General features: G+C 42.0%; 2 protein-coding genes across 3 annotated transcripts in view; one reads left to right on the top strand and one right to left on the bottom strand.

Annotated features, from left to right (window-relative positions):
• The window catches only part of LOC128701950 (F-box DNA helicase 1), a 108635-nt gene extending 98386 nt beyond the window's left edge, over positions 1-10249 (top strand). The window contains exon 17 of the mRNA XM_070101432.1: positions 5695-10249. The gene's annotated coding sequence lies outside the window, so the exon portion shown is untranslated. The remainder of the gene's footprint in view (positions 1-5694) is intronic.
• Positions 1-23556, bottom strand: part of LOC128701953 (uncharacterized) — a 34042-nt gene that overhangs the window by 3480 nt on the left and 7006 nt on the right. The window contains exons 2-6 of one of the 2 annotated variants that reach the window (XM_053795932.2): positions 21219-21614; positions 17821-18207; positions 15247-15456; positions 3570-3715; positions 572-1626 (exon numbers count right to left, since the gene is read on the bottom strand). In XM_053795932.2, coding sequence (XP_053651907.2) covers positions 1435-1626; positions 3570-3715; positions 15247-15456; positions 17821-18207; positions 21219-21582 — 1299 coding nt within the window. In that variant the 5' untranslated portion in view covers positions 21583-21614 and the 3' untranslated portion in view covers positions 572-1434. The remainder of the gene's footprint in view (positions 1-571; positions 1627-3569; positions 3716-15246; positions 15457-17820; positions 18208-21218; positions 21615-23556) is intronic. The other variant, XM_053795933.2, reaches the window with a different exon arrangement.

Genomic DNA, 23556 nt, shown 5'->3' with positions numbered 1-23556 from the left:
TGAATATAATGCAGAGAATTCGTAGTTTGGAAGTTAGGAGGAGGTGCGGGATTACCAAAACTGTTGTCCAGAGGGCTGAGGAAGGGTTGTTGAGGTGGTTCGGACATGTAGAGAGAATGGAGCGAAACAGAATGACTTCAAGAGTGTATCAGTCTGTAGTGGAAGGAAGGCGGGGTAGGGGTCGGCCTAGGAAGGGTTGGAGGGAGGGGGTAAAGGAGGTTTTGTGTGCGAGGGGCTTGGACTTCCAGCAGGCATGCGTGAGCGTGTTTGATAGGAGTGAATGGAGACAAATGGTTTTTAATACTTGACGTGCTGTTGGAGTGTGAGCAAAGTAACATTTATGAAGGGATTCAGGGAAACCGGCAGGCCGGACTTGAGTCCTGGAGATGGGAAGTACAGTGCCTGCACTCTGAAGGAGGGGTGTTAATGTTGCAGTTTAAAAACTGTAGTGTAAAGCACCCTTCTGGCAAGACAGTGATGGAGTGAATGATGGTGAAAGTTTTTCTTTTTCGGGCCACCCTGCCTTGGTGGGAATCGGCCGGTGTGATAATAAAAAAAAAAAAAAAATAACTTGGTTTCTGGTTATCTTGGATAACCAGACCTCTAGATTAATACTCTAAATAGCCTTCTTGCAGTAAATCAGCAGATGCTTGAGCATAGCCTTCCACAGGGTTAACAACTGCCACGTTTCTCATCAACATATATCATCTTCAGTGTAAGACAAGACACAACTCTACTGTTCCTATAGATACCTCAGGGCCAACTGGTACAGTATATCCTGATATTACACTGCTGTCTATAAGCTGTTCATGTTCACCTATCAGTAAAAGAGGTACCTGGTTGTTAGTTGATTGGTATGGGTCACATCCTGGAGTTACCTGGAGTTTACCTGGAGAGAGTTTCGGGGGTCAATGCCCCCGCGGCCCGGTCTGTGACCAGGCCTCCTGGGACAAAATTGACCTAATTTACCCAGAATCCTCTGCATAACATGGGGCTTTCTATATAGAGGTATGCCATTGCCATCTAGCCCTGTATATCTCGTGCATGTATTTCTAGAAATAAAGATTATTATTATTATGACAAGAGAGAGGCTGTTGCATACTGTGCTTACAGCTGTCATAAAGTCAACAGCACCACTAAACAAATTTTCATGACACTCGTATATGGTGATTTTTTTCCCTGATGAATACAATAACAAAGCAGTAGAGACAAGGAACTGAGGATTAGAAACCCAGGATAACCCAAGAAAACCAAGCAATGTGGCTTATTTTCACTGATGCCCTTTGAGCCTCCTCCCTAAGATCCCACAACAGTCATCTGACATCTAGGCAAACAGGTGTAAGGCAACATACCTAACATCTTCAGTGCCAAGCTCAAGCCCAGGTCTCTTACATGTAAGTACAGAGGCACTACCACTGAACCACAAGACTAAAGTCAGCAGTACAGCCAATCTTGGTGTTGTGGTGGTCGGCATAGACTGGGGCACATGGTGATCCCCGGTAGCTCATGGTCCCTGGTGGGCCCCCAGCCAACGAAGTAGCGGCCCACACGTTGTGTGGGGAAAGGTTGTGAGCGGTGACGTGACTGGAAGTGAGGGTTGCCGCAAAAGTAACTGTCGTGGGCCAGCTGGTGGAGAGAGTTATTTTGGTAAATCTTTTCTTAGGGTTTAAAAGGCAAACATTCACTTCTAGTGAAAATTTAATTGGAAAAAAAGTTTCCCATTCTTAAATCAATTACAAAGGCAACTGCTCAAGAAGAAACTTTGTGACTAATTAATGATCCAAGTCGGACTGAAACGTCATCATAAGTTTCTTTCTCCTATGTGCAGGTTATCTGCGTATTGTTCCAGTCATGGTATTGTGACTTTTTTTAGAAACTTCTCGCTTAAGCATTAGGAAAACTGTATAAATTATGTACAATGATGGATCTAAATAAGAGTAGCAGTGAAGATACATTTGCTCTTATTACAGCCACCCTAGATATTATTCATAGCAATCTTGAGTTAGGTATGAAAATTAACAACTGGGCTTTTCCCTTAGGGAAGGTTCCATGAAGCTGGTGAGGGGCTATTGCTCTAGGGAATTGGATCTGTGCTCCAGTTCCCTGAATTCAATCTGAATACCTTCCATTCCCCCCTCCCCCACAGGTGCTCTATAATCCCTATGGATTCAGTGCTCCCTCATGATTATAATAATAACAACTGGGCTTCTACATTACAGGATGAATTGTTTGCTATCCTAATGGCACTAAAGTTAGGTTATGACAGTAAGTCTGACACATTGATTATTACCGAATCTGTGTCACCATTGAATGCACTTGACTCGCATAATAATTAATATGCTCATTGCAGAAGCCAAGATTTTTTTTTTTTTTTTTTTCCAACAAGTCAGCCGTCTCCCACCGAGGCAGGGTGACCCAAAAAAGAAAGAAAATCCCCAAAAAGAAAATACTTTCATCATCATTCAACACTTTCACCACACTCACACATTATCACTGTTTTTGCAGAGGTGCTCAGAATACAACAGTTTAGAAGCATACACATATAAAGATACACAACATATCCCTCCAAACTGCCAATATCCCAAACCCCTCCTTTAAAGTGCAGGCATTGTACTTCCCATTTCCAGGACTCAAGTCCGACTATATGAAAGTTAAATATTAATAAAAGTCAGATAAGAATTAATGTATAGATTCCATCACATGTATACCCTCTCCAGGTATACATATTGGAATTATTTCTACTTGATAAGGTTGATAAATTAATCAAAGAAAGCACCTTGAAGAAAAAAGTTGAATATTACTTTGGTACATATGTATCAAGCAAAATTAATAATTTTAGGATAGAAGTAAATAGTGAATCAGAATGTCACTGGACTGCAGATAAAAGCCTGAGATCTGTAACTTGCTATAACATGAACATTGATAAGAACATTTATGAACCAACTTGTAATGTAAACAAACTGACTAATGTTGCAGTATCCAGGTTTAGACTTGGCAGTTTAGCAGACACACACACGATAATCAAACTTAATGCAAAGTAGTACGTATGTGATCAGCTTTATGGTCCCTTTGTTAGGGCACTTTTCCAATGAAGGTAAGAATTGATGCATCTTGGGTACATCTTAAATGTGCTTATAAACCACAGTATTTGACTAATGTTATCCTAGGATATATCTACACAGTGTACTATATAAATGTTTAAAATATTTAATGTGTCACCCTGTAGGACCTGAGCCTGAAACTGGCAGAGATGTCTCTGCCAGTCTGAGATAGTTAAAACACAGTAACTGTATGACCCTTATGGGTTTAGCACTTGGTTATGATTGTAATCATTAAAACACAGTATCTATCAATTCCTATGCGTATAAAGAACAGAAAGTCAGAATACCGTGACTGGAACAATACGCAAATAACCAGCACGTAGGAGAGACAGAAGCTTACGACGATGTTTCGGTCTGACTTGGACCATTTACAAAGTCACACTAACACATGAAGGTGGGAGCTGAATGATCCACATGGGCTTTGCACCTCGTGAAATACAATACAGTGAAAGGAGGATGAGGACTCACCACAGTGTCAAGCATGTCCGGCCAGACGACCCTCTTGAGCAACACCTGGTCATAATCCCAGATGTTACGTGGCGGCCAGCGCATCATTGCTTGCAACATCTCTGTCATCTTCTCCCCTCCCCGCGTCCGGGAGCCACCCCACATCCCTGCACAAACACAACACACAGGGTAACAAAAATATTCTCAAGCAACAATACAAATACTAGATATTTCAATACCCAGAAGCTGTGGGAATAAAGGTATGTATGAAATACATAGCAACACTATATGACCCTTGTGGGTTTAGCACTTAGTTTTGGTTGTAATAATTAAATATGTAGGATTCTACTAGTAGCTGTTTTGTACACTGGAGCGTTATCACTTCAATAACTGGAAAAGCCCTAAGTGGGTGAAACGTTTCTTAATAAGATGACCTCAGTGTTGCACTCCAGCTCTCACACTACAAATGGATAGCACATTCACAGCCCACAATTTGGAGAGGAAAAGTTGGAAAATGTTTCAGTCCATCCTGTACCATTATCAAATTGCAACTGAGTGAGAAAGTGGGAGGACAACATGTCTTCTGCTTTTCTCCTTATTTTCTCTCACTTGTGCCTTTATAATACAATACAACTCTATTTCTTTTCTGCAGTATACAAAATGCAGTTTACACACATTTTATCTTTTTTTTTTTTTTCACAAACCAGCCGTATCCCACTGAGGCAGGGTGACTTAAAAAGAAAAATGAAAGATTTTCCTTTTACATTTAGCAATGTATACAAAGGAAGGGGCTACTAGCCCCTTGCTCCCGGCATTTTAGGTGCCTCTTACAACGTGCATGTCTTATAGAGAAAGATTTCTGTTCCACTTCCCCATGGAGATAAAAGGAAATAAACAAGAAACATGTAATACCTGGAGAGGGTTTTGGGAGTCAACATCCCCACAACCCGGTCTGTGACCAGGCCTCATGGTGGATCAGGCCCTTATCAACCAAGCTGTTACTGTTGGCCTTATACTGTCAAGCACAAAAGAAAGCCTGGAGTTTACCTGGAGTTTACCATTTTGGGCAGACTAATACTTCAGGATGAGCCAAAACATCATCCAATGTCTCCTCTCCAGCACTGAGTGTTTTAACTGTTCTATACAATCATTTACTGTGACTTAATCTTCCTGGATAGCAGACAGTATCTACAAACATTCGTCTCAGTAAAAAAAAAAAAAAGACCAAGCAATAAATCCCTGGCTAAGTAGAAATCCTAAATCAACAAGGGGGTGCCCCTCAAGGAAGGTTCCTTGATGTTGGTGAGGGGCTCTTGATTTAGGGAATTGTGTCTGTGCTCCAGTTCCCCGAATTAAGCCTGAATGCCTTCCACATCCCCCCCTAGGCGCTGTATAATCCTCTGGGTTTAGCGCTTCCCCCTTGATTATAATAATAATAATAATAATAATAATAATAACAAGGGGGTGGCACAGCTATATACCACTCAGACCAACTAGAATGTATCAATAATGGTAATAAATGGTATAAAATACCGACACAATAGAAATATAAACACAAATGCAGTATAATGTGATCCTTTATTGACAACGTTTCACCCACACAGTGGGCTTTCTCAAGTCACACACGGATCTACCTGGGGTTGGAAGGTACGAGAGTATTTATAGTCAGAATGTTGAGGTCAGGTGAAGAATGCTGCAACTGATGATCTACCGGGTGGGGTTATAGAGTCTTGGGTAGCTTGGCAGGGGTATTGGACAAGTTGTAGACCTTCTGCAGTGTTCTATGTTCTTATGTGGGATAGCGATGAAGAAGTTTCTTGGCGAGTGGTTCAGCTATGTTATAGAAGCCATTGTTCTGGTTGAAATTGTTGGTTATAGAGATAAGCGATGATTCCAGGATTCTTCTGTATTGAGTGTTGTCTTCTGTGGCTATAAGTCTTGAGTTTCTGTAGTTAATTAAATGGTTGTGTGAATTGCGATGCTGTACACAGGCATTCCTTGTATCGTCAGTCCTGCTTGCATATTGGTGTTCTGAAATGCGTGTTTGGAGGTCTCTTGATGTTTCGCCCACATATAACACATATAACATATAACCGTTATGTTGACGACATTCTCCTCATAACTCCTAAACACTTCAACGTTCAAGCTCTCCAAGACAAGCTCAACCAGGTCGAGCCTTCAATCCAGTTCACACTTGAAGAAGAAGTCGACAACACTCTTCCTTTCCTTGATGTTCTGCTCTGCAAAGCTGACCACGAACTTCGTTTTAAAGTCTATCGAAAACCCACCAACCAAAACGATCTTCTCCACTTCTACTCTCACCACGACACCAAAATCAAACGTGGTGTGATTATAGGCTTCTTCCTACGTGCACTCAGAATCTGCAGCAATGAGTTCCTTGAGGAAGAATGCACTATAATTGAACAAGTATTTTCCAAACTCCACTATCCTAGTCACTTGGAGACTGCAGACGGCGGGCATTAAACATCTTCAACACACCCAGAGAAGACACTGCCGAGAAGAGATACATAGTCCTCCCCAACAACTCCATTGCCAAACATGTTTCCAACATCTTTGCCAAAACATCATTCCAAGTATCTACCTCCACAACCACGACCATCAAGGACATCACCAGTAGTAGACAGGACAAGCCTCCATCCTCTGCAGGGGTATACATAATCCCTTGTAATGACTGCAACAAATTATATGTGGGCGAAACATCAAGAGACCTCCAAACACGCATTTCAGAACACCAATATGCAAGCAGGACTGACGATACAAGGAATGCCTGTGTACAGCATCGCAATTCACACAACCATTTAATTAACTACAGAAACTCAAGACTTATAGCCACAGAAGACAACACTCAATACAGAAGAATCCTGGAATCATCGCTTATCTCTATAACCAACAATTTCAACCAGAACAATGGCTTCTATAACATAGCTGAACCACTCGCCAAGAAACTTCTTCATCGCTATCCCACATAAGAACATAGAACACTGCAGAAGGTCTACAACTTGTCCAATACCCCTGCCAAGCTACCCAAGACTCTATAACCCCACCCGGTAGATCATCAGTTGCAGCATTCTTCACCTGACCTCAACATTCTGACTATAAATACTCTCGTACCTTCCAACCCCAGGTAGATCCGTGTGTGACTTGAGAAAGCCCACTGTGTGGGTGAAACGTTGTCAATAAAGGATCACATTATACTGCATTTGTGTTTATATTTCCATGTATCAATAATACTTGCACAAGGGATGAACATGGGGAATATATAATAGCTAAATTCAAATACAAATATCTACAAAAACCTCTCACAGTGATAAACATCTACAGAGTACCACAGTCAAATATTAGCCGTTTTAGTGAAAACCTAGGAAGTATAACTGATGCACGCATGAACGAAGATCACTTACTACTCACAGGAGACTTCAATATAAATCTGCAAGACCAAGACCCACAAGTAACTGAATTCACAAACACTGAGTAACTGCTTGTTGCTACCAACAGTAACAAAACCTACAAGAATCTCTGAGACTAGTGTTTCCCTATTAGACCACATCTGGACCAACACCATATCCCCTTTAAAATCAGGCATAATCACAGATAACACCACAGACCACTACCCTACCTTTCTCATAACCAATCTAGGCAAATTACCCCAAGATACTACTAAAGTAACCTTCAGACTTCATAATGAGGCAGCCATTAATAACTTCACAACAGCAATGACAAACATTGACTGGCAAACTGAGCTAGAAACCTATACAGATACCTGGAGACCTGGAGTTTACCTGGAGAGGGTTTTGGGGGTCAACACCCCCACAGTCCGGTCTGAGACCAGGCCTCATGGTGGATCAGGGTCTGATCAACCAGGCTGTTACTGCTGGTCGCACACAAGCTGATGTACAAAACACAGCCCGGTTGGTCAGGTACTGACTTTAGGTGCCTGTCCAGTGCCTTCTTGAAGACAGCCAGGGGTCTGTTGGTAATCCCCCTTATGTATGCTGGGAGGCAATTGAACAGTCTAAAAAAGACCCAATACCTCTTTAACAAGCACTGCCCTAAAAAAAACTAAACAGATCACAGCTAAGAGATTGAACAGTCCCTGGCTAACACCCTGCATCCTCAAATCCATAAATATAAAGCACATATATGAAAAACAGTACAGAATGGGTCACATAACAAGAGACCAAACAAAACGTTACTCATCAATCCTAACCAGCCTGATAAGAAGGGCAAAAAAATTGTATTATGAGAACAGATTATCCAACTCAAAAGGCGATATAAAAAAAGGCCTGGAAAACCTTATCCGAAATTTTAGGAACAAAAAAAGGTATCAGGAAACAGAACCATCAAACTAACAAAACCAGATAAACCCCCTACTCTCACAGACTGAAACAGCACACAAACTCAACGTTTTCTTCTCCACCATAGGAAAAAACCTGGCGGATAAAATCCCAAGCTCAAATACCCCACCTGATGACTACCTCACTGGCACTTACCTAACACACTGTTCCTAGCTCCGACCAACCCAACAGAAGTCTCTCTTATTATCAACACACCAAAGAACAAGGCAGGAGATTTAAATACCTTACTACCCTTTATATACAAAAAAGCTTCACAAGTACTGTCACCAAACATTGCAACACTTGAACAAATCAATCGAATCCTCTACCTTCCCTACAGTTCTCAAAATAGCGAGGGTCACCCCGATACATAAAGCAGACTTGAATAACTATAGGCCAATATCCAACTTACACCCTCTCTCTAAAATCTTTGAAAAATTAATTCATAAGCGAATCTATTCCTACTTCATCTCCCACAACATACTCAACCACTGTCATTTTGGGTTCAGGCCTAATAAAAATACGAATGATGCTATTATCCACATGCTAGAACAAATATACACTGCAATAGAGAAAAAAGAAGTCCCACTGGGGATCTTCATTGATTTACGTTAAGCTTTTGATACAGTTGACTATGATTTGTTACACATAAAATTATCACACTATGGTATAAGAGGGCACTCCCTCAACTACCTAAAGTCATACCTTAGCAACAGAAGCCAATATGTGTACATAAATGGAGCAAACTCTTCTACACAACCAATTACAGTTGGCTTCCCACAGGGAAGTGTCCTTGGCCCTCTTCTCTTTCTCATTCACATAAATGACCTACCAGATGCATCGCAACTACTCAAACCCACACTATTTGGAGATGACACTACATACGTCTTCTCTAAAGTCGGTTCCTGACCAGCCGGGCTGTGGCTCGTACGTTGGTTTGCGTGCAGCCAGCAGTAACAGCCTGGTTGATCAGGCTCTGATCCACCAGGAGGCCTGGTCACAGACCGGGCCGCAGGGGCGTTGACCCCCGGAACTCTCTCCAGGTAAACTCCAGGTCTCACACAAGCCCAGTCATACTAGCCAATACTGTAAATACCGAATTACAGAAAATATCTACCTGGATGATGATTAACAAACTTACTCTCAATATTGACAAAACCTACTTCATTCAGTTTGGGAACAGAACTACAGATGTTCCTCTTAACATAATGATAAATGGATCACCTATCACAAAGCTCAGAGGGAAAATTCTTAGGAATCCACCTTGATAATAGACTCAAATTTCAAACAAATGTACAACAAATTTCCAAGAAAGTCTCCAAGACCGTAGGCATACTATCGAAGATACAGTACTATGTTCCACAGTCAGCTCTCCTGGCCCTATATCACTCACTTATTTACCCCTATCTCACCTCTATGGAATTTGTGCATGGGGCTCAACAACAAATCATCTCACACCATTAATTAGCCAACAGAAGGCTGCAGTCAGAATGATGATAAATTCCCACTCCAGGCAGCATACTACACCAATATACAAAACTCTAAACTTACCATACAAAACATCCATACTTATTATTGTGCCTACTACATACATAGAACACTAAACTCAGATATAAACCCTCCCCTCAAACATCTTACCAACCTCAACAGAACACATGACCATAACACAAGACACAGATCACTCTTTGATGTTCCCCGTGTCCATCTCACACTATGTAAAATTTCGATGCACATAAAAGGCCCAAAAATCTGGAATTCATTACCTGTGAATACAAAAGAAACATTGTTTGTTTATCAATTCAAGACTACTTAAAAACCACTGACTCACCCACAACTAGATAAATACTGAACAACTGTATCTCATGAATGTATAACCTGTGACCCTATCAAACTGTTTTTTAATTACATTACCTAATAAAATACCCCATTCTTCTCCACTCTCATGAATGTACAGTTACTCATCTAGTGACCATATGACCTCTTCCTGCACTACAAATCATTGATTTTATTCGATTTGATAGGATTAATAAATCGTATAACTTCATTTAGTATATTGATCATTTTGTTACATTATACATACATTGTTTTGATATAAATTTGTTCAACTATAATGTCTTTAACTGAAATGTTCAAATTTCATTGTTTAAAATACTCATTTGTACTTCATGTTGCAATTTGTTTACTTTTATTTTTAACACTGAATATATCATTGTTTAGTTAATCTTAAGTTAACCTTAAGCTGCCCATAATGCTCTGTATACAAGGGACTTTTGGCATGTACACCCAACTACTATAATTCCTTGTACAACTATGTATCATGTTCAAATAAAATGCTTTGCATAATAACTTTTCTAATTATGTATCCTTCTATTATGCAATGTTTTACACTGCACATATGTGTCATCTTGGTAAATATGTTTATTTACTGTTAGTCTACTTGGCCAACAATTTTCTATAACTGGTTGAGGATACATTCATCAGTTATGCCATGCCCATATGACAACAGGAAAATGCAAACTCCCTTCCTGTAAGCTTTTTCATCCTGAAATGTGTACCTCTTCAGTACAAGAAAGACTGTGCTATAACTTAAATTGCCAGGCACACCATCTAAAGGGGACAAAAAGATACAAAACATCCAGGCCATGGGAAAACCTGGGTAGCCACAGCCACTCAAGAGGGAGAGGTTTTTTAGTGCCAGGAAGGAAAAAAAAACTGGCAGGAAATGGCAGAAATCGTACACCAAATCCAGTCATTCCTGGAGTGGAACCACAGTCGATGGCCTCCACTCCAAACCAACAGATACAGATACTAATGCCAGAAAAAATCCCCACCCCAGTACCAACAATACCACCAGTCCGATGACATTCTTCTTTGCAAATATACAGGGTCTAAAGCCAGCAACAAACAAAATACCTTTCATCCGTGGACTGCTTGCAGAGGCAAAGGCAATGTTCGCGGCTTTCACTGAGACCCACATAAAGGATCACTTGGACAACGAAATATGGATCCCAGGTTACAACCTATACAGATGTGACAGAGTGAACAGGCAAAAGGGGGGGGTTGGCCTGTACATTGCAGAGAACTGCGTTTGCACAGAACTGCTTAATGCCTCAAATGATGTAGTGGAAGTTTTAGCAGTAAAGATCGAGAACCAAAACCTAGTCATTGTGGTAGTCTACAAGCCTCCAGATGCAACATCCCAGCAATTCCAGGAACAGCTGTTAAAAATTGACCACTGTCTGGAAAATCTTCCAGCTCCTGCACCCAACATCTTGCTCCTGGGGGATTTCAACTTAAGGCCCCTAAAATGGAGGAATATAGCAAATAATATTGTTGCAATAATAACACCAGGAGGCAGCTCTGATGAAAACTCACACTCACACGAGCTTTTAAATCTCTGCACAAAATTCAATTTAAACCAGCAAATAATAGAGCCTACTAGACTGGAGAATACACTAGACCTCATCTTCACTAACAATGATGATCTGATAAGAAATGTCACCATATCAAAAACAATATACTCAGATCACAACATAATTGAGGTTCAGACATGTATGCGCGGAGCCCCAGACCGACATAATGAGATTAGACACAAGGGAGCATTCACCAAATTCAACTTCAATAACAAAAACATAAAGTGGGACCAAGTAAACCAAGTCGTAACTGATATAAGCTGGGAAGATATACTAAGCAACACAGACCCCAACTTATGCCTAGAACAGATTAACTTGGTGGCACTCGATGTATGCACAAGGCTTATTCCTCTAAGAAAAAGGAGGAGTAGATGTAAAATAGAAAGAGACAGGCGCTCCCTTTACAGGTGACGGAAAAGAATAACAGAGCGGCTAAAAGAGGTCAATATATCTGAAATGCGTAGGGAAATAGCAAGCATCGAACTTAAGCTAAAGGAATCTTACAGGAGTCATGAATCGCGGGAAGAACTAAAAGCCATAAATGAAATCGAAAGAAACCCAAAGTATTTCTTCTCCTATGCCAAATCAAAGTCGAGAACAACGTCCAGTATTGGGCCCCTACTTAAACAAGATGGGTTCTACACAGATGACAGCAAGGAAATGAGTGAGCTACTCAAGTCCCAATATGACTCAGTTTTCAGCAAGCCGCTAACCAGACTGAGAGTCGAAGATCAAAATGAATTTTTTATGAGAGAGCCACAGAATTTGGTTAACACAAGCCTATCCGATGTTATCCTGACGCCAAATGACTTCGAACAGGCAATAAATGACATGCCCATGCACTACCCCAGGGCCAGACTCACGGAACTCTGTGTTCATCAAGAACTGCAAGAAGCCCCTGTCACGAGCCTTTACCATCCTATGGAGAGGGAGCATGGACATGGGGGTCGTCCCACAGTTACTAAAAACAACAGACATAGCCCCACTCCACAAAGGGGGCAGTAAAGCAACAGCAAAGAACTACAGACCGATAGCACTAACATCCCATATAAAAATCTTTGAAAGGGTCCTAAGAAGCAAGATCACCACCCATCTAGAAACCCATCAGTTACACAACCCAGGGCAACATGGGTTTAGAACAGGTCGCTCCTGTCTGTCTCAACTATTGGATCACTACGACAAGGTCCTAAATGCACTAGAAGACAAAAAGAATGCAGATGTAATATATAAAGACTTTGCAAAAGCCTTCGACAAGTGTGACCATGGCGTAATAGCGCACAAAATGCGTTCTAAAGGAATAACAGGAAAAGTCGGTCGATGGATCTATAATTTCCTCACTAACAGAGCACAGAGAGTAGTAGTCAACAGAGTAAAGTCCAAGGCAGCTACGGTGAAAAGCTCTGTTCCACAAGGCACAGTACTCGCTCCCATCTTGTACCTCATCCTCATATCTGACATAGACATGGATGTCAGCCACAGCACCGTGTCTTCCTTTGCAGATGACACCCGAATCTGCATGACAGTGTCTTCCATTGCAGACACTGCAAGGCTCCAGACGGACACCAACCAAATCTTTCAGTGGGCTGCAGAAAACAATATGAAGTTCAACGATGAGAAATTTCAATTACTCAGATATGGTAAACACGAGGAAATTAAATCTTCATCAGAGTACAAAACAAATTCTGGCCACAAAATAGAGCGAAACACCAACGTCAAAGACCTGGGAGTGATCATGTCGGAGGATCTCATCTTCAAGGACCATAACATTGTATCAATCGCATCTGCTAGAAAAATGACAGGATGGATAATGAGAACCTTCAAAACTAGGGAGGCCAAGCCCATGATGACACTCTTCAGGTCACTTGTTCTATCTAGGCTGGAATATTGCTGCACACTAACAGCACCTTTCAAGGCAGGTGAAATTGCTGACCTATAAAATGTACAGAGAACCTTCACGGCGCGCATAACGGAGATAAAACACCTCAATTACTGGGAGCGCTTGAGGTTCCTAAACCTGTATTCCCTGGAACGCAGGCGGAAGAGATACATGATTATATACACCTGGAAAATCCTAGAGGGACTAGTACCGAACTTGTACACGAAAATCACTCACTACGAAAGCAAAAGACTTGGCAGACGATGCAACATCCCCCCAATGAAAAGCAGGGGTGTCACTAGCACGTTAAGAGACCATACAATAAGTGTCAGGGGCCCGAGACTGTTCAACTGCCTCCCAGCATACATAAGGGGGATTACCAACAGACCCCTGGCAGTCTTCAAGCTGGCACTGGACAAGCACCTAAAGTCGGTTCCTGACCAGCCGGGCTGTGGCTCGTATGTTGGTTTGCGTGCAGCCAGCAGTAACAGCCTGGTTGATCAGGCTCTGATCCACCAGGAGGCCTGGTCACAGACCGGGCCGCGGGGGCGTCGACCCCCAGAACTCTCTCCAGGTAAACTCCAGGTATGGAATATAATGTTCATAAAAATATAGGAATAAATAGGTTACAATAGAAAAAATAGAAAAAGCCCCACGTAACAAAGGATCCAATAATGTCATAACAACTTAAGAGAGAACTAGACAAGCAGTCAGACTGTGTATTTGTCTTGGTATTAGAAGGCAGGGGGGGGGGTCAAGATTCCACCATTCTTACCAGTGACTTACCCACATGGGTTTAGTGCTTCATATGAATTTGCTGCACATAATGTACTAAAAAACGTTTGCTTGCAATATCTATATGTACCTTCCCAAACACTGCAAATTTATACTACTAGCAGTCCATAAATTCATTTGCAAATTTCCTTAATACAATCTAACCTATTTTAATTACTGTTTTTAATTCAGAAAAAATATCCTGTTAGGACAGCAACATTCTTCTTTGGGGAAAAAAAGTGGAGAGAAAGAAGCCAACCAAGGAGTGTGATATATTTCTGTTGGGGCTCTCTGGTCTTTCTCTCCTAGAATACAATCCACAACTGCCTCACGTGCAAGTACCTTATTTACTGCTAAGTGAACTAGAGCAGTAGGGATAAGGAAACACCCAACTGTTATGCATCGCTTAACTTTCTAATCCTTATCCTCTCTTTCTGAGCTGAAGGTTTTACTACTGAGCTACCAGTCATGCAATTTAAATAATACAGATGACTAGCACTCCAACCCTTAACTACCTCGATTAATTCTATTCAAACCTCTAAAGTTACTCTGATAAGAAAATTATGTCATTTACTGCGTCATCAACATCCATTCACACTCAAACTTTCCTCAAAATAAGTAGCATAATTCTTCTGCTTGAATTTAAAACACATGATTAGTGGGTTAATGAGGAGAAAGCCAGCGGTTCACTACCCACAGCACAGTGAACGGTCACAGGAAGCATTAAACTACAGACCAATGTTGTTGATATACCATATCAGGTAATGGAGAAAGCAATCAAAGGAATGGTGGAGTACCTGGAGAAGATTCATCAAAAACAAATACAGTGGACCCCCGCATAACGATCACCTCCGAATGCGACCAATTATGTAAGTGTATTTATGTAAGTGCGTTTGTACGTGTATGTTTGGGGGTCTGAAATGGACTAATCTACTTCACAATATTCCTTATGGGAACAAATTCGGTCAGTACTGGCACCTGAACATACTTCTGGAGTGAAAAAATATCGTTAACCGGGGGTCCACTGTAGTTTTGTTTTAGAGATGGTAAATCCCATCTTAAGTCTGCTGTAGTATGACAAGGTAACACAAGCTAGATGAGAGGGATGGGTGGGCTGCATATTCTTGGACTGTTGGAAGACATATGACACAGTACTGCTCAAAAGATTACAACAAAACTAGAACACACATGCATAAATGCAGAGCATTTTGAGTTATACACAAGTGTCCTTTTCAAACAATCTGTTGGTACGTATTACCACACTATAAGGAAGAACTTACCAGCGAGTATGAGGCCATTGTGGCTCGGGTGGTCTCTCATGATGTGAAGGAGGGCGGTGGAGTTGTGAAGCCACTGGTCCACAGCAGCAACCTCCCTGGCCAGGATGACAGAGTCAGTATCCCGCACCAGAAACTCTGACACCAGAGGATCACCCATCACCACGAATCTCCACATTCTTCCCACCAGAAGCCTCTCATAGCTCCCCTCTCCTGTCAAATTATTATTAATATTAGCAGCAGTAGTAGTAGTAGAACATACCAACCGTCTCCCACTGAAGTAGGGTCACCTGAAAAAAGAGGAAACACATTCTCCATCATTCATTCATTGCCTTGTTAGAAGTGTGTTGACGTTACAGTTTAGATAACCCTCCCAACTATAACAATCACCACACATTATTTTTATGGTAATCGCTAAACCAGTAGAAGTAATCGGGAAAAGAAACTTTAAAACATAAAATAAACTTATCCTATACCTGAAGTATACCTGGAAAGTGTTGCGGGGGTTAAAGGCCCCACGGCCAGGTCCATGACCAGGCCTCGTGGTGGATCAGGGCTTTATCAATCAGGCTATTATTGCTGGCCGTACGTAAACCAACATATAAACCACAGCCCGGCTGGTCAGGTACTGACTTGAGGTGCCTGTCCAGGTCCTCGAAGACAGCCAGCCAGTCACGGCATTATGACTTTTTTATTCTTTAGGGAATGAAAAGTAATCAGATTTGCCTCAAGGAACTTGGAGGGCAACTCCAATTCCTCACATTAAACAACCCTTTATCAGCAACAAGATGCCCCATTACCCACAAAAAAAGGATCGTCGTAGCTCAAAATGGCGACGTTTCTAACTCTACCTCTGATAAAGATAAAGATTTTATTTCTTTGCAATGTTTATGATGTGTAATTATAATTTTTATTTGTTAAGTACAAAGAAAGTCACTATCATGGTGGGGCATTTCGGGCCACCCTTGCTGCTCCATGATCCAGCAACACCCCCCTGCCTGCAGCGCTCTATGACCCTAGTGGGTTTAGCTCTTCTTGGTTATAATAATAATAATCAAAACGCGATGGAAAACTGTATTGAAGTGATGGTGGCTGCCTGAGTACACATTATTATTATTATTATAATCAAGGGGAAGCGCTAAACCCGGAGGATTATACAGCGCCTGGGGGGGGGGGATGTGGAAGGCATTCAGGCTTAATTCGGGGAACTGGAGCACAGATCCAATTCCCTAAATCAAGAGCCCCTCACCAACATCAAGGAACCTTCCTTGAGGGGTCTGAGTACACAGATATCATCTTTGTCTCGCCATGACAAGCAGTAGTCAGTCAGCCAGTTAAAAATCAATATTAAATGTGTGAGAATCATCCAGTCAGGAGAATTACGTATCTTGAGGAACGCTGAGTCACTGTGAGAGAGAGAGGGAGAGAGAGTGATGTAGATTAAGGGAAGACAGGATCTTGCAGCTCCTGTAACTTCAAAATAAAGAGCTTGCAACTTGAGAGATGATCTTGCAACACCTGCAATTTGAAAATAGAGAGGATCTTGCAACACAGAGGGAACCCCACTCACCACACTGAACCCTCACTGTGTGGGCGAAATAGTAAAAGAGAAACCATACCACGGGCGGGGATAGAACCCGCGATCAGAGTCTCAAAACTGTGCAAGAATGGTATATAATACCGACAAGATGAAATTAAGACACATGTGCAACATCTGGGTATCTTTATTGTAGACGTTTCGCCATCCAGTGGCTTTATCAATACAAATTCCAGGACATAACTTGAAGACAGTAGGACTATATACAGAAGATGAGGTAATCAGTCCCTCAACCTAGGAGTAGGTGCGAAGAGCACCATAGTCGTGGAGATTCTGAAGCAGAAGCAAGGAGCCTGGCACTTATATACTAACGTCAGGTCAGGTGTAGCAGATGAGGGCATAGTCACTTGTAGGCGGGATTCCCCAGTGGAAGTAGGTCCTTCCCAAACAGATGGGTTAGTTGTAGTAGTAGTTGTCCAGACCGTCGCGTTAGCCACTGGACCAGCTAGCCACAATAAGATTCATCCAACTAGGCATTTCTTGAGCTAGAGTTCGTCACGGCCACGCTAGCTGGAGATTCGTCTGTAAAAACTTGCATTTGTGGTCACAGTGGTGCCTATGCTAACCTTCCTATTGTGTAGAAATATACTAAGTTGGACGAATCTTATTGTGGCTAGCTGGTCCAGTGGCTAACGCGACGGTCTGGAGTTTTGAGACTCTCTGATCGCGGGTTCTATCCCCACCCGTGGTATGGTTTGTTTGCAATCGTGTCATTACGATTTCGTGAGTCATGTTAGTAATAGAGAAACTGAAGCTGCTCTCCTTACTCGCATCAAACCTGCTTCAATAATAATAGTACTATTACCACTATTATTACTACTAATGATAATACTGTTACTACTCCTACTGCTATTAATACAGCTACTGCTACTACTAATAATCTTACTACTGTTGCTATTACTATTAATACTGTTACTATTATTATTACAGTACTACTACTAACAGGGTAGACTATCATAAAAGCACAAAGTATCCCTCACCTCGCCGTCTAGAAGAGAGAATTTGATGAAGACTTTTGAAGTGCTGACTGGTGGACCACCTGTCTTTCTCACCATCTTTACTCCGTCCACTACCCTCCGTCCCCACCTCCACAACATCCTCACTATCCATACCCTTATCCCTAACCTCTCCCTGCGCCGCCTCTCCATCCCCAGGGTGAGACTGCAGGGTTGAGACACTCTTCTTCATTGAGAAACCGGGGGTTGTCCCCACTGGTGTGGGTTTGGGGGTTGTGGATGGAGCTGTGGGGTAGAGGTGGTCCACCTGGCAGGGGTCGAAGTGGGGGTAGAGGCAGTAAAGGTGACAAATAAAGCCCATGGCTTTGGGGTCAGATCTGGACATGTTGTGATACAAGCGCATTATCCAACCTGAAAGAAAATATTACATAGGAATAGTTATACGTATTACTAATAATACGTAGTACCTAATATAATAATAATAATAAACAAAGGAACGGTACCGTAACTGGAACAATACAAAAATAACCCGTACATAGCAGAGAGGAGCTTACGACGACGTTTCGGTCTGACTTCGACCATAATGACTGTAAATGGTCCAAGTCGGACCCAAACGTCGTCGCTTCTATGTGCGGCTTATTTGTGTAATAATAATAATGACTGGCTGAAAGAACTCACCAGAACAATAAACGATTTATCGTAATATTTAAGGTAACGCTGACGGTGGAAACATTCGGAGCGTGTTTCCTTTAAGACACCTGCTGTCCAAGTTCACCTAGCAGTAAGTAGGTACCTGGGTGTTAGTGGACTGGTGTGGGTAGCATCCTGGGGACAAAATTGACCTAATTTGCGGGAAATGCTCTTCATAACAAGGGACTTTCTATATAGTAGTATGTCATTGATGTCAGCTATGGTCTGTATAAGTTGTATCATGTACTTGTAGACAAAGATATTATTATTATTTCCGAGGTACGTGTTGAGGTTACTGAGTCCTATTTTCTACGTCTCTGTTCTTCTCTATTTCCATTCTTTGCTTATTTGTGGCTATATAATTTTTTATAGGTTCATATAACCTACTCTAAAAAGACAACTGGAGAAGAAAATTGACAGAGGAAGGAGTGGACGAAGTAGAGGACAGGAGAGACTGGAGACGTTTGTTCTTTTACTAAATAAGTGTATTCAAAGTATGGTACAAGCCTGTTCTACATATGGACGGGTTCCCTTGTTCTGTTCTATCACACAGGATGCATCACACACACGAGGTAGTGAAATGTGTCAACTTGAGCTGGGGGACTTCAACAGTAATAATAACAATAATAAGCTTTATTCCTACAAGTACATGTACAAGGTATACAGACCATAGCTGACATCAATGACATACTACTATATAGCAAACCCCTTGTTATGTAAAGCATTTCCGGCAAATTAGGCCAATTTTGTCCCAGGATGCGACCCACACCAGTCCACTAACACCCTGGTACCTATTTTATTGCTAGGTGAACATGGACAGCAGGTGTCTTAAGGAAACAAGCCCTGATGTTTCCAGTCGGACGTCAATGTGTGGACTGAGTGCGCTACCAATCCAACTACGGGATAAGGAGATCAAGCATCCCATCAGTAGGTTAAGTAGCTACGACAGCTTCACAGGTTTTCTTCCAAAACTTAAATTACTATTACTATACTACATAAGGGGGATTACCAATAGACCTCTGGCTGTCTTCAAGAGGGAGCTAGACAGACACCTAAAGTCAGTACCTGATCAGCCGGGCTGTGGTTCGTACGTCGGCCTACGTGCGACCAACAGTAACAGCCTGGTTGATCTAGGTATATTCCATGTAACTGGGATGAGAGAGAGAGGGAGATGATATTGAGAAAGCGAGGCGAGGGGGAAATAACGGGATGAGGGATAAAATATATACAAGCAAGAGGTGGGAGGAGAAAGAAGGAATGACAAGAAGCCACAACACAGAGCGGAATATTACTCAGCTAAGACCCCCTGATACGTGAGTTTTTTATAATAATTCAGATTATATAATCCGATGTAGCTGGCGATTAGCACGGAAAGAAATAGCTGGTTAATGGGATTTAAGGTCTATCTACTACACGAGGGTCAATGAGGCTGGTTGGTTGGTTAATGGGGTTTAAATTAAGTCTATCTACTACACGAGGGTTATTGAGGCTGGTTGGTTGGTTAATGGGGTTTAAAGCCTATCTACTACACGAGGGTCATTGAGGCTGGTTGGTTGGTTAATGGGGTTTAAAGTCTATCTACTACACGAGGGTCACTGAGGCTGGTTGGTTGGTTAATGGGGTTTAAATTAAGTCTATCTACTACACGAGGGTTATTGAGGCTGGTTGGTTGGTTAATGGGGTTTAAAGCCTATCTACTACACGAGGGTCATTGAGGCTGGTTGGTTGGTTAATGGGGTTTAAAGTCTATCTACTACACGAGGGTTATTGAGGCTGGTTGGTTGGTTAATGGGGTTTAAAGCCTATCTACTACACGAGGGTCATTGAGGCTGGTTGGTTGGTTAATGGGGTTTAAAGTCTATCTACTACACGAGGGTCATTAAGGCTGCATGTCACCTGTACACCACCAGTCAAGGATACTTTAATACCTAAAATGCTGATTAATATAAACTACCAGTGTATATACCGAGACAGTTATCAGTGTTTATACCCCAAGATAAAAATCTCTTGTATATACTAATACACGTTTCGTTGTATATATATATATATATATATATATATATATATATATATATATATATATATATATATATATACACATCAGACATGCACACCTGTGTATATACACCTCAGCGTATACTGATACACCTAAGGATGACAGATATACATCGTTAAGTATATATGCATTGAGATATACACATTTCGGTACATACAGATACAAACCTCACGATGTATATACATAGATATACACCTCCTGATGTATACACAACCATGAAACTAAATGATTTATTATACACAGACACAGACCACAAAAGTCACAATACAGCTGTATTTCACAAGACGTAAACTAGAAAATGTAGTTTACCGTTATACAACACTAAGCACATAAAACCACTAGCATGCGTGGCAGTGAGGGGTAATCAGGTTTGATTCAAGGGGAAACCGAGGGGGAGATTCAATTCATTGCATCAAGAGCCCTCCTTCGCCGATATCAAGGCGTTTCCTTTGAAGGGTTAAATTGTAAATGATGTATCTGAGCTTTGCTCAGAACCTCTACAACACAACTGACATCAAAGATTTAAGTTATACCATGAGTTGAGGAAAGATCCTGGACTTCACCTTACGAAACAGATAAAACAAATGCGATAGTAACTATGGACAAGGTAGATTATAGTGGAAAAATGAACATGTTAGGAGACAGGGAAACCTCACGTGTCCCTTAAGTGACTGACCTTTATAATAGTTAGCGACATCTTTTATTCGGTCTTCGACCGCTGAATAGTACTGTCTGTAGACACCTTCATGGCTCATGTTACCGTAGATGGTATAGGAGACCACTTTCTGACCTGCACCTCTGCTGCTAGACCAATCACTGCACAATGAGTGTTGTCCTGAAGTCGCTATTGGTGGACCAGAGCGCGGGCAACCACACTTATACTCGTCGTAATTCACCATCTGCCAGGGGTAAATCTCCATGGAGGTGTGACTAGTCAGGCTGTTCCTGCTAGCAGTGGTGAGGAAGCAGAAGGCCAGCAGTGCAGAGGAGCACAGGAGGTACAACAAGGAGGCTCTGCGTTTCCGGAGAGATGCCAGCATCCCGCCCACCCGTCGTGCCGTCCAGCGGTGCACTGCGGGAGGAGAGGAGAGACTACATACACTTAACGGGGAGTCAGTCCCGGTGATTATCTTCGTGACATTTTCACCCGAGGTGCAGCGAACACTTGCTTATTCTCCGATAAATTACTAAGCCAGATTTGCATAACCTATTTTAGGAGATTCTTACGTTATTGTTATAGAATACCGACAAGATGAGATATCAGACACTTATGCAGTTCCTGGGTATCTACATCAAGACGCATCGCCCACCAGTTGCTTCTTCAATTCAACACAGATTATATAATTTTTGAATTGAATTTAAAAGCTAGTGATTGGAGAAGCATCTTCAAATATCTTCACCAGGTGCCAGATCAACCAGGCTGTGATGGATATGTGGGGCTGTGATGGATATGTGGTCCCACTCGTGTCCAACTACTGTCACTCGCAGCTTCGCTATAATCTTAAAAACACAGTTGTAAATACCTCAAGAGTAAACGACAGGATTTAAACCTATAGAGAAACATTCGGAGTGTTTCTTTCCACCTGTTGTCTATGTTCCCCATCAGTAAAATGGGTACCTGGGTGTTAGTCGACTGGTGTGGGTCGCATCCTGGGACACTGACCTAATTTGCCCGAGATGCTCAGCATAACAAGTGGCTTTCTATGTAGTAGTATGTCATTGTTGTCAGCTAGGACTGTATACCATGTGCATGTACTTGTAGTAAATAAAGATTATTATTATTATTATTATTATTATTATTATTATTATTATTATTAGAAAAACAGGAAAAGTTGGTAGATGGATCTATAATTTCCTCACAAACGGAACAGAAATAGTAGCCAACAGAGTAAAGTCTGAGGCGGCTACGGTCAAAAGCTCTGTTCCGCAAGGAACAGTACTCACTCCCATTTTGTTTCTCATCCTCATATCTGACATAGACAAGGATGTCAGCCACAGCACCGTGTCTTCCTTTGCAGATGACACCCGAATCTGAATGACAGTGTCTTCCAATGCAGACACTGCAAGGCTCCAGGCGGACATCAACCAAATCTTCCAGTGGGCTGCAGAAAACAATATGAAGTTCAACGATGAGAAATTTCAATTACTCCGATATGGTAAACATGGTATAAAACAAATTTCAGCTACACAATAGAGCTAAAAACTAATGTCAAAGACCTGGGAGTGATCATGTCGGAGGATCTACCTTCAAGGACCATAACATTGTATCAATCGCATCTGCTAGAAAAATGACAGGATGGATAATGAGAACCTTCAAAACTAGGGATGCCAAGCCCATAATGACACTCTTCAGGTCACTTGTTCTATCTAGGCTGGAATATTGCTGCACACTAACAGCACCTTTCAAGGCAGGTGAAATTGCTGACCTAGAAAATGTACAGAGAACCTTCACGGCGCGCATAACGGAGATAAAACACCTCAATTACTGGGAGCGCTTGAAGTTCCTGAACCTGTACTCCCTGGAACGCAGGCGGAAGAGATACATGATTATATACACCTGGAAAATCCTAGAGGGACTAGTACCGAACTTGCACACGAAAATCACTCTACGAAAGCAAAAGACTCGGCAGACGATGCAACATCCCCCAATGAAAAGCAGGGGTGTCACTAGCACGTTAAGAGACCATACAATAAGTGTCAGGGACCCGAGACTGTTCAACTGCCTCCCAGCATACATAAGGGGGATTACCAACAGACCCCTGGCAGTCTTCAAGCTGGCACTGGACAAGCACCTAAAGTCGGTTCCTGATCAGCCGGGCTGTGGCTCGTACGTTGGACTGCGTGCATCCAGCAGTAACAGCCTGGTTGATCAGGCCCTGATCCACCAGGAGGCCTGGTCACAGACCGAGCCGCGGGGGCGTTGACCCCCGGAACTCTCTCCAGGTAAACTCCAGGTAACTCCATTAGTAGAATAAACCAGTGCATGACAGTCCTAAAATACAACAGTTCATGTC

The sequence above is a fragment of the Cherax quadricarinatus genome, chromosome 77 (assembly GCF_038502225.1).
Source record: "Cherax quadricarinatus isolate ZL_2023a chromosome 77, ASM3850222v1, whole genome shotgun sequence".
Taxonomy (NCBI): domain Eukaryota; kingdom Metazoa; phylum Arthropoda; class Malacostraca; order Decapoda; family Parastacidae; genus Cherax; species Cherax quadricarinatus.
This window is presented reverse-complemented; position numbering and strand designations above follow the sequence as displayed.